The sequence below is a fragment of the Patella vulgata genome, chromosome 2 (genome assembly GCF_932274485.2).
Source record: "Patella vulgata chromosome 2, xgPatVulg1.2, whole genome shotgun sequence".
Lineage (NCBI taxonomy): Eukaryota > Metazoa > Mollusca > Gastropoda > Patellidae > Patella > Patella vulgata.
In genome coordinates this window covers 35,379,479-35,394,324 of record NC_065880.2, presented here as the reverse complement: position 1 = coordinate 35,394,324, position 14,846 = coordinate 35,379,479, and the positions used below count along the sequence as shown (strand labels likewise).

General features: G+C 33.6%; 1 protein-coding gene across 1 annotated transcript in view; it reads left to right on the top strand.

Moving 5' to 3' along the window:
- LOC126809561 (cadherin-23) overlaps positions 1-14,557 on the top strand; it is a 31,494-nt gene extending 16,937 nt beyond the window's left edge. Inside the window, exons 18-28 of the mRNA XM_056098509.1 lie at positions 607-935; positions 1,900-2,130; positions 2,610-2,698; positions 3,630-3,716; positions 5,293-5,361; positions 6,987-7,050; positions 7,360-7,490; positions 9,685-9,725; positions 10,523-10,586; positions 11,261-11,317; positions 13,612-14,557. Of these exons, the coding sequence (XP_055954484.1) occupies positions 607-935; positions 1,900-2,130; positions 2,610-2,698; positions 3,630-3,716; positions 5,293-5,361; positions 6,987-7,050; positions 7,360-7,490; positions 9,685-9,725; positions 10,523-10,586; positions 11,261-11,317; positions 13,612-13,870 (1,421 nt within the window). The 3' untranslated portion in view covers positions 13,871-14,557. The remainder of the gene's footprint in view (positions 1-606; positions 936-1,899; positions 2,131-2,609; positions 2,699-3,629; positions 3,717-5,292; positions 5,362-6,986; positions 7,051-7,359; positions 7,491-9,684; positions 9,726-10,522; positions 10,587-11,260; positions 11,318-13,611) is intronic.
- Positions 14,558-14,846: the final 289 nt, after the last annotated feature.

The following is a 14,846-nucleotide window of genomic DNA, read 5'->3' as shown; positions in this document are numbered from 1 at the left end:
GCTGTCATTGAATGATGCTGTAAATTGAATGGTGTCAGATGTTGAGACACCATAGTTCAGTTGGGTATACTAAACCTATGTTCATACTTTGAAGGGAGTTCTCGCGGGAGCATTGAAACCGCAACTAAGAAGATACATATTTTAAAACGTCTTTATTTTGAAAATGTTAATGCAGTCAGATGACGCCATATGAACTAGAATAATGGGGGCTTAAAATCTTGTCATGTCAAATACTAAAGGGACAAGATACTACCATGCATTTAATTCATTTGGAGATGCTACCGTAATAAAATGACAGTGATGTTACAACACAATGAACGTAGAATGAAATAAAAGTAGAAGGAAATGGAAAAAAAGAGGAAAAATTGGACTCCGAATATTAAATGCCTATGGATAACATTCCTTAATGTCCATAGCCGTTCAAGTTACATTTAAAAAATGACAGACAGCGCATTTCAAATTAAAGAAGTTAGTACCAGAAACGTAATTTCGTTAATTTAGTTTACAGCAACCGGAAAGCAACACTGGACAAGACTATACATTTGTAAAATCTTAATGTGATCCTATCATATAGAAATATTTCTTTTCTTCTCAATTCTTTCTTAGGTGGTGAAATGGTGAACCACTTCAACTTAAATAAAACATCGGGAATATTATCATTAATTGGATGTTTAGACAGAGAGAGAAAAGCCAAAGTTAATCTAGTCATTCAAGCCAGTCGATATTGTTCCCAGAAACCTCCCGTAACCTCCAATAAGAAAGAAGATTTTACGGCAACGTGTCCTCCAGAATATGACCCGGAGAATAATACTCTGTTATGGGTTCAAATTGAAGTAATAGATGTAAATGACCAGCCACCCAAATTTAAACAAAATGAATTAACAGCAGGGTTCCTCTATGATGTTGAATTTGGAACAATAGTTAAAGAATTAAGAGTAAGTTTATGATATAAATGTAGAGAACCTTGTTCATTACACTGATAAAAGTCTAGAAGGAATTTCCCTAGAAAGTTATCCACATAAATACTGCCGTAGTCATCGATGATCTAATTTCTGAATACCTCTCTTGTGATACGGTTATTGACGGCCTCTGTCTAACATCATAAACAACTGATATAAAGGTATAACTACAGCACAGGAACGGGCAGCAAAATTACTCATTGTAATCTAATAAATAGTAACTATCCAGAAACATGTCAGGTCATAGGCCTAGTTCTAGTCTTCGTCTCCTCCTCGTTACTCACATATCACTCTCTGGGCAATACCTAATATAGTAATAAACGTATTTGACAATCATTAATAATCTTAAAATACGATGTGACATCATCATTTGATGTTGGCGTACCATTATTTCAAGTATTTCAAATACGGGTACCGTCACTGTGCGAATCGCCCCTTATTTATACAAGATGGCGGAAAATGCCACATGATATTGTTATCCATATAACTTTGTGTTTATTTTTTAAATTGTATAATATTGGTTAAACGGCAAAGCGGAAAGATTACCATTACTGGCGAAATGACATTCTATTTGACCGTTTGTTGGTTAAACGGCGCAGCGGAGAGTTTGTCATAACTGTCGAGGTGTCATTCTGTTTGTCCGGGGCATATCTCCAACACTTCAGCATCGATCTTCGACAAACTCGCATGGCATGTCCAGATCAGTGATCAATGGTCAAATAATGCATTTTTCGTGAATGTATCTTCTACAGTTTCAATCGTATGGCTATCAAACGTTGACATTATTTTAAACTGAACTGGTTTAAATTTTGGCTTTATTTCCAAATGGCATCCTCTGATCTTGAGTATATTTCGAAAGTTTTAGTGGCCATATCATTGTAATATTTGTCACTATCTTTCCCACTATATGTTTCACCATGTATTCATATTCTTCTCATAGGAGGAAGTCACCGATGATGATGTTGGCATTAACGCAATAACATACTTCAGATTATTGGGCATATCAACAAAAGATATGGAAGTAGACATCGGAACAGTTAAACCTTTGATACTTGATTCAAATGGTACTGTTAAAACAAATATGTTATTTTCCTCTGATATGACTGGTGCTTTTGTTCTAGACATTCAAGCTTATGATATCGGAAATTTGACAAGCGATGCCCGATTTGAGGTGAGTTTAAAGATGCATCCTTTTGATAAGTAGTACTTTATCTATGTTGCAACAATGAAGAAAATAATTGTCATAGTAAATTATCTTTGATGATTTGGTGTATAGATAATATCTTAACTGTTTCCACCTCAATATATCTACATCACGACGGCTATGGATACATATTTCTATGTATGGATACATATCGTTTTGTTATTTCATTTCTTATAGGCCATTAAAATATATTAATCCTAAAACTGAATAGGGTAATCTTGTTTCCCTGGTTTTCAAATATTAATAAAAGATAAAAATCTAATCGATCCTTATCAGTTTTCAAAAAGTTTAATGTAAGAAAACCACTTAAGGACAGATAACGTGAGAATGTTCCATAACGGGAAATTTGTTACGTTATAATAAATATTCAAGGGTTATCTATAAGGGTTATTTAAACTTTTCAATTTCAGCTTATATTTTATTTTGTTTTTGTTTTTAATTCACAGATATATATAATCAGTGATATTCAAAGGTTAAAATTAGTGTTCATGAAAACACCCGATGAAGTTCGAGCTTTCAAAGGCGACCTTATTGAGTAAGTTTATATCAAGTACTATTAACATTAACAGAAAGAAATATCAGTTGACACAGATGAATCCTGCTAGATGAAACAAAACCATGGTATTGTTATCTATTAAATGAAATTGTATTTATTTATATCTAATTTTAATTAACAGTTTAAAAACTGTTTTGACTGGATCTGAGAAGTTCAGACGTTCGAAGGTTTATATTGGTCGGTACAACTAAATATTTCTGTGCGTTAACATGACAACACCATACATGTATGGGGTATATTGCAAGACAAGAAGGTAGTCATTCTTTCTATTGTTTTATTTTTATGAGAACACAACATAGATTAATATGAGGTTAACTTCGTGCGGTCGAAAAATTTGCATCTTTTTTTTTTAAAAAAAACCGAAATCGCGTCAAAACATCACAACTGCATTTAAAGTTGCAATTTCCTATTTTTACGTTATATTTTTAAACTTTATTAAAATAAAGTCTTAAAATAGACGGTATCTATAAACAATCCTACCTTGTTAAAGAACAATCCTTTTAATCCTATACTTCACTATACTTCAATATCATTTTCCTCTTCAAATTCAAACTTTTGAGGATAGCTACTCCATGGTGGAGAATAGAAAACAAGGGGGGTAATTGGGAGGTAATTGTGTTATTATTTCCGGTGTAAATGAGTTTTAAGTGTGAGAATGACACCTATGATCGTATAATAGTGAGTTGACAACCTATTGAGCGAACGACATAGAAATAATTATGTTTTGACTTTCTTAGAAAATATGAAATTGTAACTTTAAACCACAGTGAATCGTTTTAGATTATAATCAAGTGAGCTAAGTTATAGTGAAAGGGGTCATATGAGATAAAAATCAAGCACACTACGAAAATCTTAGTGAGCGTATTAATATGTTGTCACAAAACTGTAGCTTTTGATTTTATTTTTTCAGAGAATTAGAAAAAGATTTACAGTTTCGTATCATCGTTGATAAAATAGCTACTCACCAGAATTCTGACGGAACTCCTGTCATAACTAAGTAAGATGTTTTATTATTCTCTAAATTATACATCTTTCTGATAGTATTATATTTATATAGGGTTATTTACAATATTGTCCAGCAATAGTTAAATGGGACAGATGTCTCAATAAGTCATGCCCCTTATATAAGAATTTGCACGAAACGTAAGAGCATATAATTGTGTCGTCAGAAATTACTCTTCCCAATCCTTAATGGCAAAAACTTTATCAGAAATGCACATCATATCCTGTTTTTGGTTGCTATGCTATTATCTCAGTGCTGTTTTCTGGGAATGGTAGCGTATTCCAGCACCAATGACGATAACTCAGATAAATTGTTAAAATTAATAAACGAGTGTCCAAAACTGGGTAACGGTTACAATAACGAGATAGGTATCGCTAGAGTGAGCCGATCAACAGACTAAAGTTACAGTATATATACAAGCCGAGTATTAAAAAATAATTAAATAATAATATTTAAAGGCTCAATACCACTCTTGTTGTAACTGAATAATGTCCCAATTTTTATTCTGGTCAACAAATTGTACTATTTAAAAAAATGGAAAAATTCAATTAAATGATTTGAAAAGCCTAATGTAAACCTTTTCAAATGTGACTTGGATTTAAAAATATTTTCGAACCCTCTGGACAAGTAAAATAGGATGTAATGGATAATTTACACAACAGGTAGGACACTAACACATCTAGTACTTAGAATAAGGCTATTATTTATTTTCTGGAGCTGTCAAGCCAGCAAGAGTGTTATTGTCCCTTTAAGAAATGTTGAATTAAACATAGGAAACATATGTTTAAATACAGAAAATGATACGGACATAGCAAGAACGCGTGTTAACTATAATTACGTAATGTATAATATATCGTTACATTAAAGGGACAATAACACTCTGGCTGGCTTGACAGCTCCAGAAAATAAAAAATAGCCTTATTCTAAGTACTAGATGTGTTAGTGTCCTACCTGTTGTGTAAATTATCCATTAAATCCTATTTTACTTGTCCAAAGGGTTCAAAAATATTTTTAAATCCAAGTCACATTTGTAAAGCTTTACGTCAGGCTTTTCAAATAATTGAGTTGAATTTTTCCAATTTTTAAATTAGGTGTGTTAAGATGAAATTTGTATCATCAATTAATTGGAATATTGTAAAATAGTACAATTTGTTGACCAGAATAAAGATTGAGACATATTATTCAGTTACAACAAGAGTGGTATTGAGCCTTTAAGGAATAAACTCAAACAATTCGGACATTGGTCAATTGCTACATTAACCGAAATTAAATAATAATAAAGGTATACAAGGATATACTCTAACACTATCTTGCTTTCTTTATTTCTGACTATAATTGTTTTGGTGTAAACCAACTTCCAAGTTAAATATCCCAGTCGTATTTTAAAAGATAAGTGCATATATGTTTCTCTTTTAACTAGATCCAATTACAATGCTTTGAAGAATCGTCATTCCTACACCAATTGGCAATATTCATTTTAACCTTCTGGCTTTATAATTTTATTGTATTAATAATCTAGGGTGCCTAAATGTTATACATGTTCATAAATAGTCGATTTCTCTGTTTTCAGAAGTGATATGTTCATCCATGCTAGATATTTAGATACAGACAAGGTTGTTCCTGCTGAAGAATTATGGAGGTAAAGTGACTAAGTAAAAAAAAACGCGACACAAAAAGTATTAATGCCGCTTAACTCTTTATATGTTTAACGATTTAATTTAAACTGTCTTTTGTAAAACAAAAAAAAATACAATCATTTATATCCACCGACCTGGTCATCAGAAATATTGATTTTATTAGAATTATGTCCTAAATCAAACAAAGTTTAAACGTACATTATGCAAAAACTAAATCAGCCTATTGCAGTCTTCCTTTAGGCCTTAAATGCTATAAGAATTATTAATTAGACATTTATTAACATGAAAAGACCTTCGTCAACTCTCGATGCCATCTTATGTTTCGGATTTTCACTGGATTTAAATCCTATCTGCTGCTCAACGCTCATTGATGAATAAATCAAAAATGGATAATCGAGACTTTAGTAATGATGATCGAGGCTAGGCCTAAATTCAATCGCACTGAAATATTCAGCATATTCCTTTGCATTATCTATTTTTTAACTATTATAGTGAGAAATGCCAGCTCTTTATCCAATCTTCCATGATGCCCCTTCAGCGATGAATTGGCGAATTGAAGAAAATAAGTGTACATACCTCGAGTAATCGTGTAACACTATCAGATTAAAGGGACAATATGTAGTTATTAACTTTATTAACATCGGAAACACGTATGAAAGAATTTTCTGTCTAGCTAACTCCATGCATAAAGGTCTAATCGAGCTCAAACAACAAAGGAATTCGATATCATCTTTACCAGATATCATTATTTAAATTGTCTTCAAACGTAGAGAGTTTATGATAGTTAGGATAAGTCACAATGACCGAATGGTTAACGCGTGCGCGTTGTATCATAAGGTCTTGTCATTGAGCCGGCTGTCGTTGTCTCGATTCCCCGGATGTATGTGACAAGGAGTAGGGTCGCCCGTCCAACCTCGTGGGTTTTCTCCGGGACCTCCGGCTTCCTCCCACTGTTTAAGGCCCCTACGCACAAGCAAATTATTGAAAGAAAATTGAACCATATGTTAGTACCGTTAGTCGAGTGGACGTTAACCCCTCCCCCTCTCTCTCTCTCTCTCTCTCGGTTGCTCGGTCTAATTAACATCCCATCTGGCACACATTTGACACCCATCATGGGAACCGTCTGGTGCAAGTCTGTTTAACGTTGCTCACCTGTTCAGTCCAAAATATATGAGAGAGAGAGATGGGGTTTAACGTCCACTCGACACAAACTAGGTCATTTCGGGACTAACACATGGTTCAATTTTATTTCAATTATTCACTTGCGTGTAGGGGTCTTTAGCAGTGGGAGGAAACCGGAGGACCCGGAGAAAACCCACGAGGTTGGACAGGCGACCCTACTCCTTGTCACGTACAACCGGGGAATCGAAACCCCGTCAGTTGACTTAATGACAGACCGTATGATACAGCGCGCGCGTGCTAACCATTCGGCCATCCAACGCCCCTCCAAAATATATGCACCAAAGGGGCATTAAGTCTATAGTTACCAGCCTATCTTAAACAATATCACATGTCAGTCAGGCGGAGAATCAGGAAATCATTAAACCAGTCTATATGATATGCAATTAGATTAATTAATCAATTAAATTCCATCAGCTTCCTATTACAAGACTAATTTTATTTTCAGGGCTTTCGATTTCAGTTCTACGGTCCATGTGATATTAGATAAATTTAATGTAATTGAAACTAGCGTAAGTAGGAGCCAATTAGTAAATTATCATTCCTGTATCTTAATTTTTGTTTTATGCAAAAGATAACGATTATTTACTGCCGGTAGTCAATTTAATAGAATCGACATGCGATTTGATTTACCCTCTCTAATGGACGCAAACGTCATACTTTGGGAGGAAAGAATCGTCTTAAAAGTGTGCGTTAAAAGTATGCAGAATACGTGAGTCACTGTTTATAGTGTATTATATTATTAATATATGTATAGAAAATAAAAAGAAACCTATTCTTGAATCTCTATATATTCAAATATAAATTCCTTTAATTCACAGCCAGTAGCACAACAAGCTGAAAAGAATGACTCTTCAGAAGAAAACATGAAAAAGTCGTTAATTATTGTTACCTCAGGTCTAGCATTAATTGCCATAACTTTAGTTTTAGTTCTTATAAATTTACGATCAAGGTAGGTACATTAATAATGATAATAGAATTTGGGGAATTAATATTAAAAACTGCACATAAAGAGGGCACATTGTGTTGGGGCGGGGGAGGGGGATATTATGTTAGCGTGTAAATAATTTTGAAAAGTCTCATTGTCTAAACGCATCCAGCACATTCGAAATTGAGTTTTCTGTAAAGGATTGGTTCAGTAGTAAAAACGTCTACAAACATATTACCAGTCACAATTTAAGTTATATGTAACCCCGAGCTGAACAACTGGTCTGATAATGCCACCCACTGTAAATTAATGGATTTGTGGGCCTTATTCAGAATATTTAGATCTGGTTTGGGTGGCAGTATAGGTGATTTCGTATTACGTTTAAGTGTGTCTGTGCTTCCATATGCTTTTCGTTGTCTAGGTATCAATGTCTTAAATTTTGTTATCCCTACAAAAAACTTTGTGTTAAAGTATGTTCAATATTACATTACAAATATTGCCATAGTCATACCATCCTGGCATGCGAATTCGGCGAGGAGGTAATCTTGTTGCATATTGAATTGATGGTGTGTATTTGTTTCTTTGTGCACTATCATACATCTCTTAGCTAACTCTTCTGTTTTCGTTACTCTTTACATAAAACAAGGTAAATGTAATTCCTTATATTTCCACAGAACAAAAGAAATATACTTTCCTTTGAATAGTATTGTAATTCTGGGATAATGACTAACACCCATATTTCTATTTTAAATTTACCCCATTTTAATGTACACGCATCATTTATAAATGTGAAAAACCTACGGGCAAATGAAAATTTCCGTATTTTTCCTTGTTAACACAGAGTAGAGTTATAATTATGCGGTTTAACGTGAACTTGACACGATAAGGTAATTATGAGACTAGCATGTGGTATATCTCTACTGTAGATCGGATGCGGGCTGTGCTCTTCAGTAGTGAGAACAAACCAACGAAGCACGTATATACAACGCAACGTTTAAAGTCTTTCAATTTCGTTAACATCGGCAAAGCTGAAGGTTTATTAAAGGTCGACATTGATTGAATATATGCAGAAGAAGAGTAGGGGTTGCATTGCAACGTTAGGTACCATGGAATAAAATTTACAATGGTATACAAGTCTAACGTTAGGCTCATTTTATTCATTTATGCATTCATTCATTTGAATATTCATTGATCATTCATTGATTGATTGATCATTCATTGATTGATTGATCATTCATTGATTCATTGATCATTCATTGATTCATTCATTGATTCATTGATTCATTGATAATTCATTGAGTCATTGATAATTCATTAATAATTCATTGATTCATTGATCATTTACTGATTCATTCATTGATTAATTCATTGAAAGATCATTCACTGATTGATTGATTGATTTATTCATTCAATAAACTGATGGTACGCCGTGTAATATTGAGTTTGAGTTTGTGTAGATAATCAAGGCCTAAACATTCATATTAAGAATGCAACGTTCAAATGCACTACTCAAATATGACATCGGTATAGAGAATACCGTTTGAGCTTAATGAAAAATAAAACTTTATATTTCCAATATAAAATTTATCTGAATTTTATCCAAATTATATCAACAATAAAATAAAGTAAAAGAATAGGTCCAATAAGGAAATATATCTGAATAGATCATAATTATAAAACACTAAAATGAAGTAAAGGGTAAGGGAAATTAAAGAAATATGCAAATATTTGTTTACCTTGTTTCATGTTTACCGCTATAACCAGCTTTGCTGTCTGATAATAATTCTCTGTCTAACAAGGTAATTTCTTTTTTTTATATTATTGAGAACGCGTATCATTCTACACTGACGTGTATTATTTACCAAAAACACAAATATCAGTGTTGTTAATATATAAAAGTGCTAAATCTTTATTCTTTGGCACCTAGAAATGGACACAAATGGGTCGCAGCGCATAATAATGTAATATGAATGTATATAAACTGATTTACATTCAATCGTTTCTGTTTTTACTGTAATTTCTAATCAGTTATGTTCGGCGAGATACGCGATTTAAATTGTTGATTTAAATTGACCATTAAGTCGTGTATGCAATATAGTGATATTGAGTAAAAGCCTTGGCTCCTTTAATGCACAAAGGGGTAATATATTTTTACACTTACGCATATAAAGATCTGCAAGTATTTTAATCTCACAATGTGCATAAATTTTATTTCTAGATATCGAAGACGACTTCGTGCAGCTAGTACTAAAACTTTTGGTAAGATTATGTAACAAAATTCTAAGTAATAGTCCTAACTCGGGGGATGGGAAGGGGGGGGGGGGGTCTGTATACATTTCTCTTTTACAGCGACACTTTGACTTTTCCTGTCCCTATATGTAACACAACCAGGCCAAGTGCATTTTTCTGGACAGGCAAGTTACTGATAATGACTTGACGCCAATGGGCCAAAATAGCAAAAGTCAGTTTTTAATTAATTAATTAATTAATTCAAGAGTTATTTTATTTATCTTGTTTTAAAAGTGGTTCAAGCCAAAAATGACTAAATTATAATCGATTCATTTTCATTTTTTTATGTTTCTTTTATTTATAATCCAACTGTATTATTATTTATGTATTAAAATGGATTCTACGATTAAAAATTAATTCGATTCCTTTGGACTTCATTGTTTACAGTAAAATAAAAAATAAATATTAATACAATTGCATTTAAATTCTTAATGATCACTGGGAGCATATTTCATACCATGAATACACATTTATTTTAAAAGTTTTTACGTCCGTTATATAGTTTATTGCCACATTAAAGACTTGATCTCCAATGCAATGAACAATCCTGTATCATTATGGACAATTGATACACTGCTCTATACATATATTCAACATAATGACCAAAAGGTAAAAGATAAACGATCCAACTTATACCCCGCTACTGATAAATATTCGTACAGAAACTATTTCATCTTTGCCACTGTCAACTCTGGAATATGTACTATAATATATATTTCATACATGCATAGATATGAGAGTCAAATATCATACTTGAATTATTTTAGGCTCATCCAAAGATGCAGTTCCAGATCTCATTTCTCCAGGAACCAATAAATACTATGCTTCTGCGTGAGTATTGTCTATAATGGCCTTTACTGAAATTGCTTACTTAAAGATACATTATGGAAGATTAGATAAAGAGGTGGCAGTTCTCACTATAATAGTTAAAATCTAGGTAATGTAAAGGGGATATGCTGAAAATTGCTTCACTCTAAGCCGAGAAAGCCTTATTTTAAAATTACTGTAGCCTCGATTGTCATTGTTACCGTTGTCACGATAATAAAGTCTCGATTATCCATTTTTTTCGGTTAATCATCAATGGGCGTTGAACAACAGATCGGTTTCAAATCAAATGAAAATCGGACCTCTAAGATACCATCGAGAGTTGATTATGGCCTTTTCATATTAATAAATGTCTAATTATTAGTTAATAATAACATTTCGGGCCTAAAGAAAGACCTGCAGTAGGCAGATTTACCTCTTGCATAATTCATGTTTAATTACTTTGACAATTTATAGATTTATATCTGCGTTTAAAAGCCATTAGTATATGCATTTGATATTAATAAATTGTGAGTTTTTTTAAAGATGTTTGACTGTTGACTAAATGCGAGCAGTAATTATGGCCATGGGTTAAAATTCTGTGTCTAAAGTTTCTTTGCGTGACAAAAAACAATATATTTATAGCAACCCATAAATCATTCATAGAAAACCATGAAATACATATGTTTTACATTTTATAGATCCAACCCTGTTTATATGAAAGAACTGAATATTGATCTAACAGAAGACTCAATGAGGTAGTGTAGTCTTTTCAAGTTTTCGTATAACATGGAAAACGCATCACTTACTTTTTCGTATAACAAAATGATCCTGTAAACATATTTTATTTATTTTGCTTCTTATTGTGAACAATATTCAAATGGGAACACATCAATAACAACACATTTGTACACTTATGGAGGTTTAATCTGTAATCAACGGTACAAAGTCAGAGGGGTCAAAACCAAAAGTACGACACAGATGTCAGTAGCGCGTGTGTCCTCCACGGGCTCTTACGCACGCTGTGCAGCGACGTCGCATGGAATTTACCAATGTTTGAAAGAAGGCCTGGGGCAAATTGTTCTATTCTTGGACAAGAGCAGCGTTTAAAGCAGCAATGGTGTGCATCTGTGGTCTCCGATACAGACGGCGTCCAATCTCATCCCAGACATGTTCTATCGGTGCCATGTCCGGAGACATGGCTGGACAGTCCAAGACATTGATGTTGTTAGCAGCCAGGTAGTCCATACTAAAACGGGCGGTATGCGGACGTGCATTATCCTGTTGGAAGTGCTGAAGTTGTGGGTGCGCTCGAAACATCGGAACAACAATTGGTTGCAAGACATCATCACGGTAGGCTACAATATTAACGCGACCCCTGCAAATGTGTAGGGCGGTCCGGTGATGAAATGTCAAGCCTCCCCACACCATTACACTTCCCCCACCCCATCGATTCGTTTCGAAGACGCAGCAGTCTGCAATACGTTCCCCAAGACGTCTCCACATCAGCGTGATAAAGATGAAAGCGACTCTCGTCACTGAAGAGCACATTTTGCCAGTCTACTCTTCTCCATGTCTGGGGTCCTTGAGCCCATATCAAACGCCGCTGACGGTGATGATCCCTGAGGATAGCTCCAACATAAGGTCGTCGTGCACGGAGTCCTACTTCTCTTAGACGACGTCTTACGATGTTGGCACTTACTGGTCCTTGTCTTCCGACGACTGCTGCACCTGTTCGAGTCGCTGGGCGGAATCTGTCACGCAGATGAGTGACCCGGATGTAGCGGTCTTGAGTCTGGGTTGTAACGCGTTGTGGACCAGGACGTTGACGGTCACGTGTTGGTCCAGTAAGTCTCGGCATCTCTAGCTCGATTCCTTCACACGTCCAACAACAAATTACGACAGATTGACGTTTCACAGTTCATGTACTGCACATTAAGTTGAAAACATGCTTTTAATGGGCTCACACACAATGCTGCACGTGAATATTGTGGTTTTCATGTGCATCTCGTGCATTTTTTTTTGTGCACACGGGCCGATATTGTTTGCGTTTGGGAGCATTGTGTGAAACAATAGTTCATAGTATTGCATAATATTATACATACAAAACCACCTAGTAATAAAATATTTGGGAAAAAAAAGTGATGCGTTTTCCATGGCGCTCAGTATATATTATCACGGTAGCTTAACAGCGTGTCTCTAAAATAAAGATTTAATTGGGCTGATCGATCAGTTATTTCGATTAGTGGAGGGTCAAGCTCTGTAGATCGATTTTCTTGCCGGAGCAGTCAGTAGTAGGTTTGTTTTTCTTCAAATTAAGTTGGTCCGCCCACTGTTATATATCTCAACATTGGTTTAATATAGGGACGAAAAATTTGGATTGCAGTAAGATTGCCACTCAACAAAATAAATTAAATCTCAAATTCAAAGATCAATGAGGCGGTAAATTCTATTTTGCAGTAATATCGTCAAATGCTGCATTCATTTAAATAATTACCCTTTAAAAACACTGAGAAAATATGAGCTCTTAAATAAGTAAGATTTTTTGTTAAAATAATACGACGTAAATAAGCAGTCAATTGTAAGCACGTGACCACAAGTCTTTTAGCAGAAGCGTAGGAGAAAATAAGGAAAATACTAAAATACTATTCCTTACACAGATATTCCTTGCAGTCAGCTAAAATCATGTAATTTTGGCCTTGGATCACCATTGTCTGAGGAATAAAATACATAGATGCGGATTCAGCTATTCAGTATTTTAATAACCAGGTTTCGATTAGAAATGTCGTTCAAACCATAGGAAACTGCTGTAAATAACAAAATAACAAGAAGATTCGAATTTGTTTCAATCCGAAACTTTCCTAACCAATTGAGCATTTTTATCGGGTGTTTCCCAAAATTTACAGTTTTAAAGTTTTTATAGTGTATAAGATTTATTGGGCAGGGAAGGGTCGTGAGGTGAGGATCTGCAATTCATGGGTTTCATCCTGTCGAAGTCTCTCATTTCAAGAACTAAATCGATGCATTTGTTTCTTTTTTTTATTATCGTTAGTCGGAATTCTATTGATGATAACGAAGTTGGTGACAAAAAGGCCACTGACTCTTCAGAGCCGGAAGAACAAGAAATTGCTATCACACTATATGAAGAAAACACGTATAGTTTTAAAGATGCCAATCGTAGTTCAGCTTTAGATTTAGTTTTACAACAATATGAAGAATCTGCAAAAGCTAAGAAGGGCGCTAATTCTCTAAATTCAATATCCGCCAGTGATTTTTCCAATATTGATGATCTGGAGCATTCAGACATTTAACTAACAATGGATTGTTTGTTTAAATATATTCTATAATATGTCGATTGTGAACCTTAATCGTATTAGAATACCTTAGACTGTCTTGGCATCTATTGCTCTTTTAATTCAATATACATTGTTAGTATTGCATAATAAAATATATTACATATCTGCTTTACCCAGCATTTTATTTTTTAAAATAAGATAATATATTAAATTAATATATATTAAATATCTGCTTTAACTAGTATTTTATTATTTGAAATAGAATGACATATTAAATTAAGATTTCCTAAATATACGTTTACACATTTTATACTATAATTTATTAAATTAAGACAAGGATTTCTTGAGTTAAAAGCGTTATAAAAGTATTACTGTAAACGTATTGTTCTATAATTAAAAAATGGGGACAGAACCTGTGTTGAAAACTTTTATTTTTAAGGATTTAAACTGCCGTTAGCTGATAGATTATACGGGCTGTATTCTTATCTTTGCGAATCTATGAAAGAAGGATTTTAATGTAAGCGTACACAGCCTTCACCATAAATAAATTAACTTATATTATTAAATTACTTTTCAATTCATATTCCACGAAGAGGTTCTTTGCATTTGTCTCATAAATTTATAAATATATACAGTTTTATGTTGTATTTTTAGAGCTTTTCTTATTTTCTGTATTTGTATATTCAATTCAATATTATTATTATAAACTACATTTGTTGACGTAAATGAAAGATTGATATGTATGTAAATAAATGTGTATGTAAATTATTTATTTTAATAATAATTAATAAAAGAATCATCATTCAGTTAAATATTGCAATGCAAGAAATAAAACTCATTTGAAAACTTATATAATTAAGTGATCTTTTAATAAGCTTGCATATAGTCGGAAACAGTATGGCTGAACCCTTATCATTAATCGTAATCTACCCGAGCTGCAATCGCGTGACACAGCATGAAGAGTTATTTCAAAATGGCGGCAATATTTGGC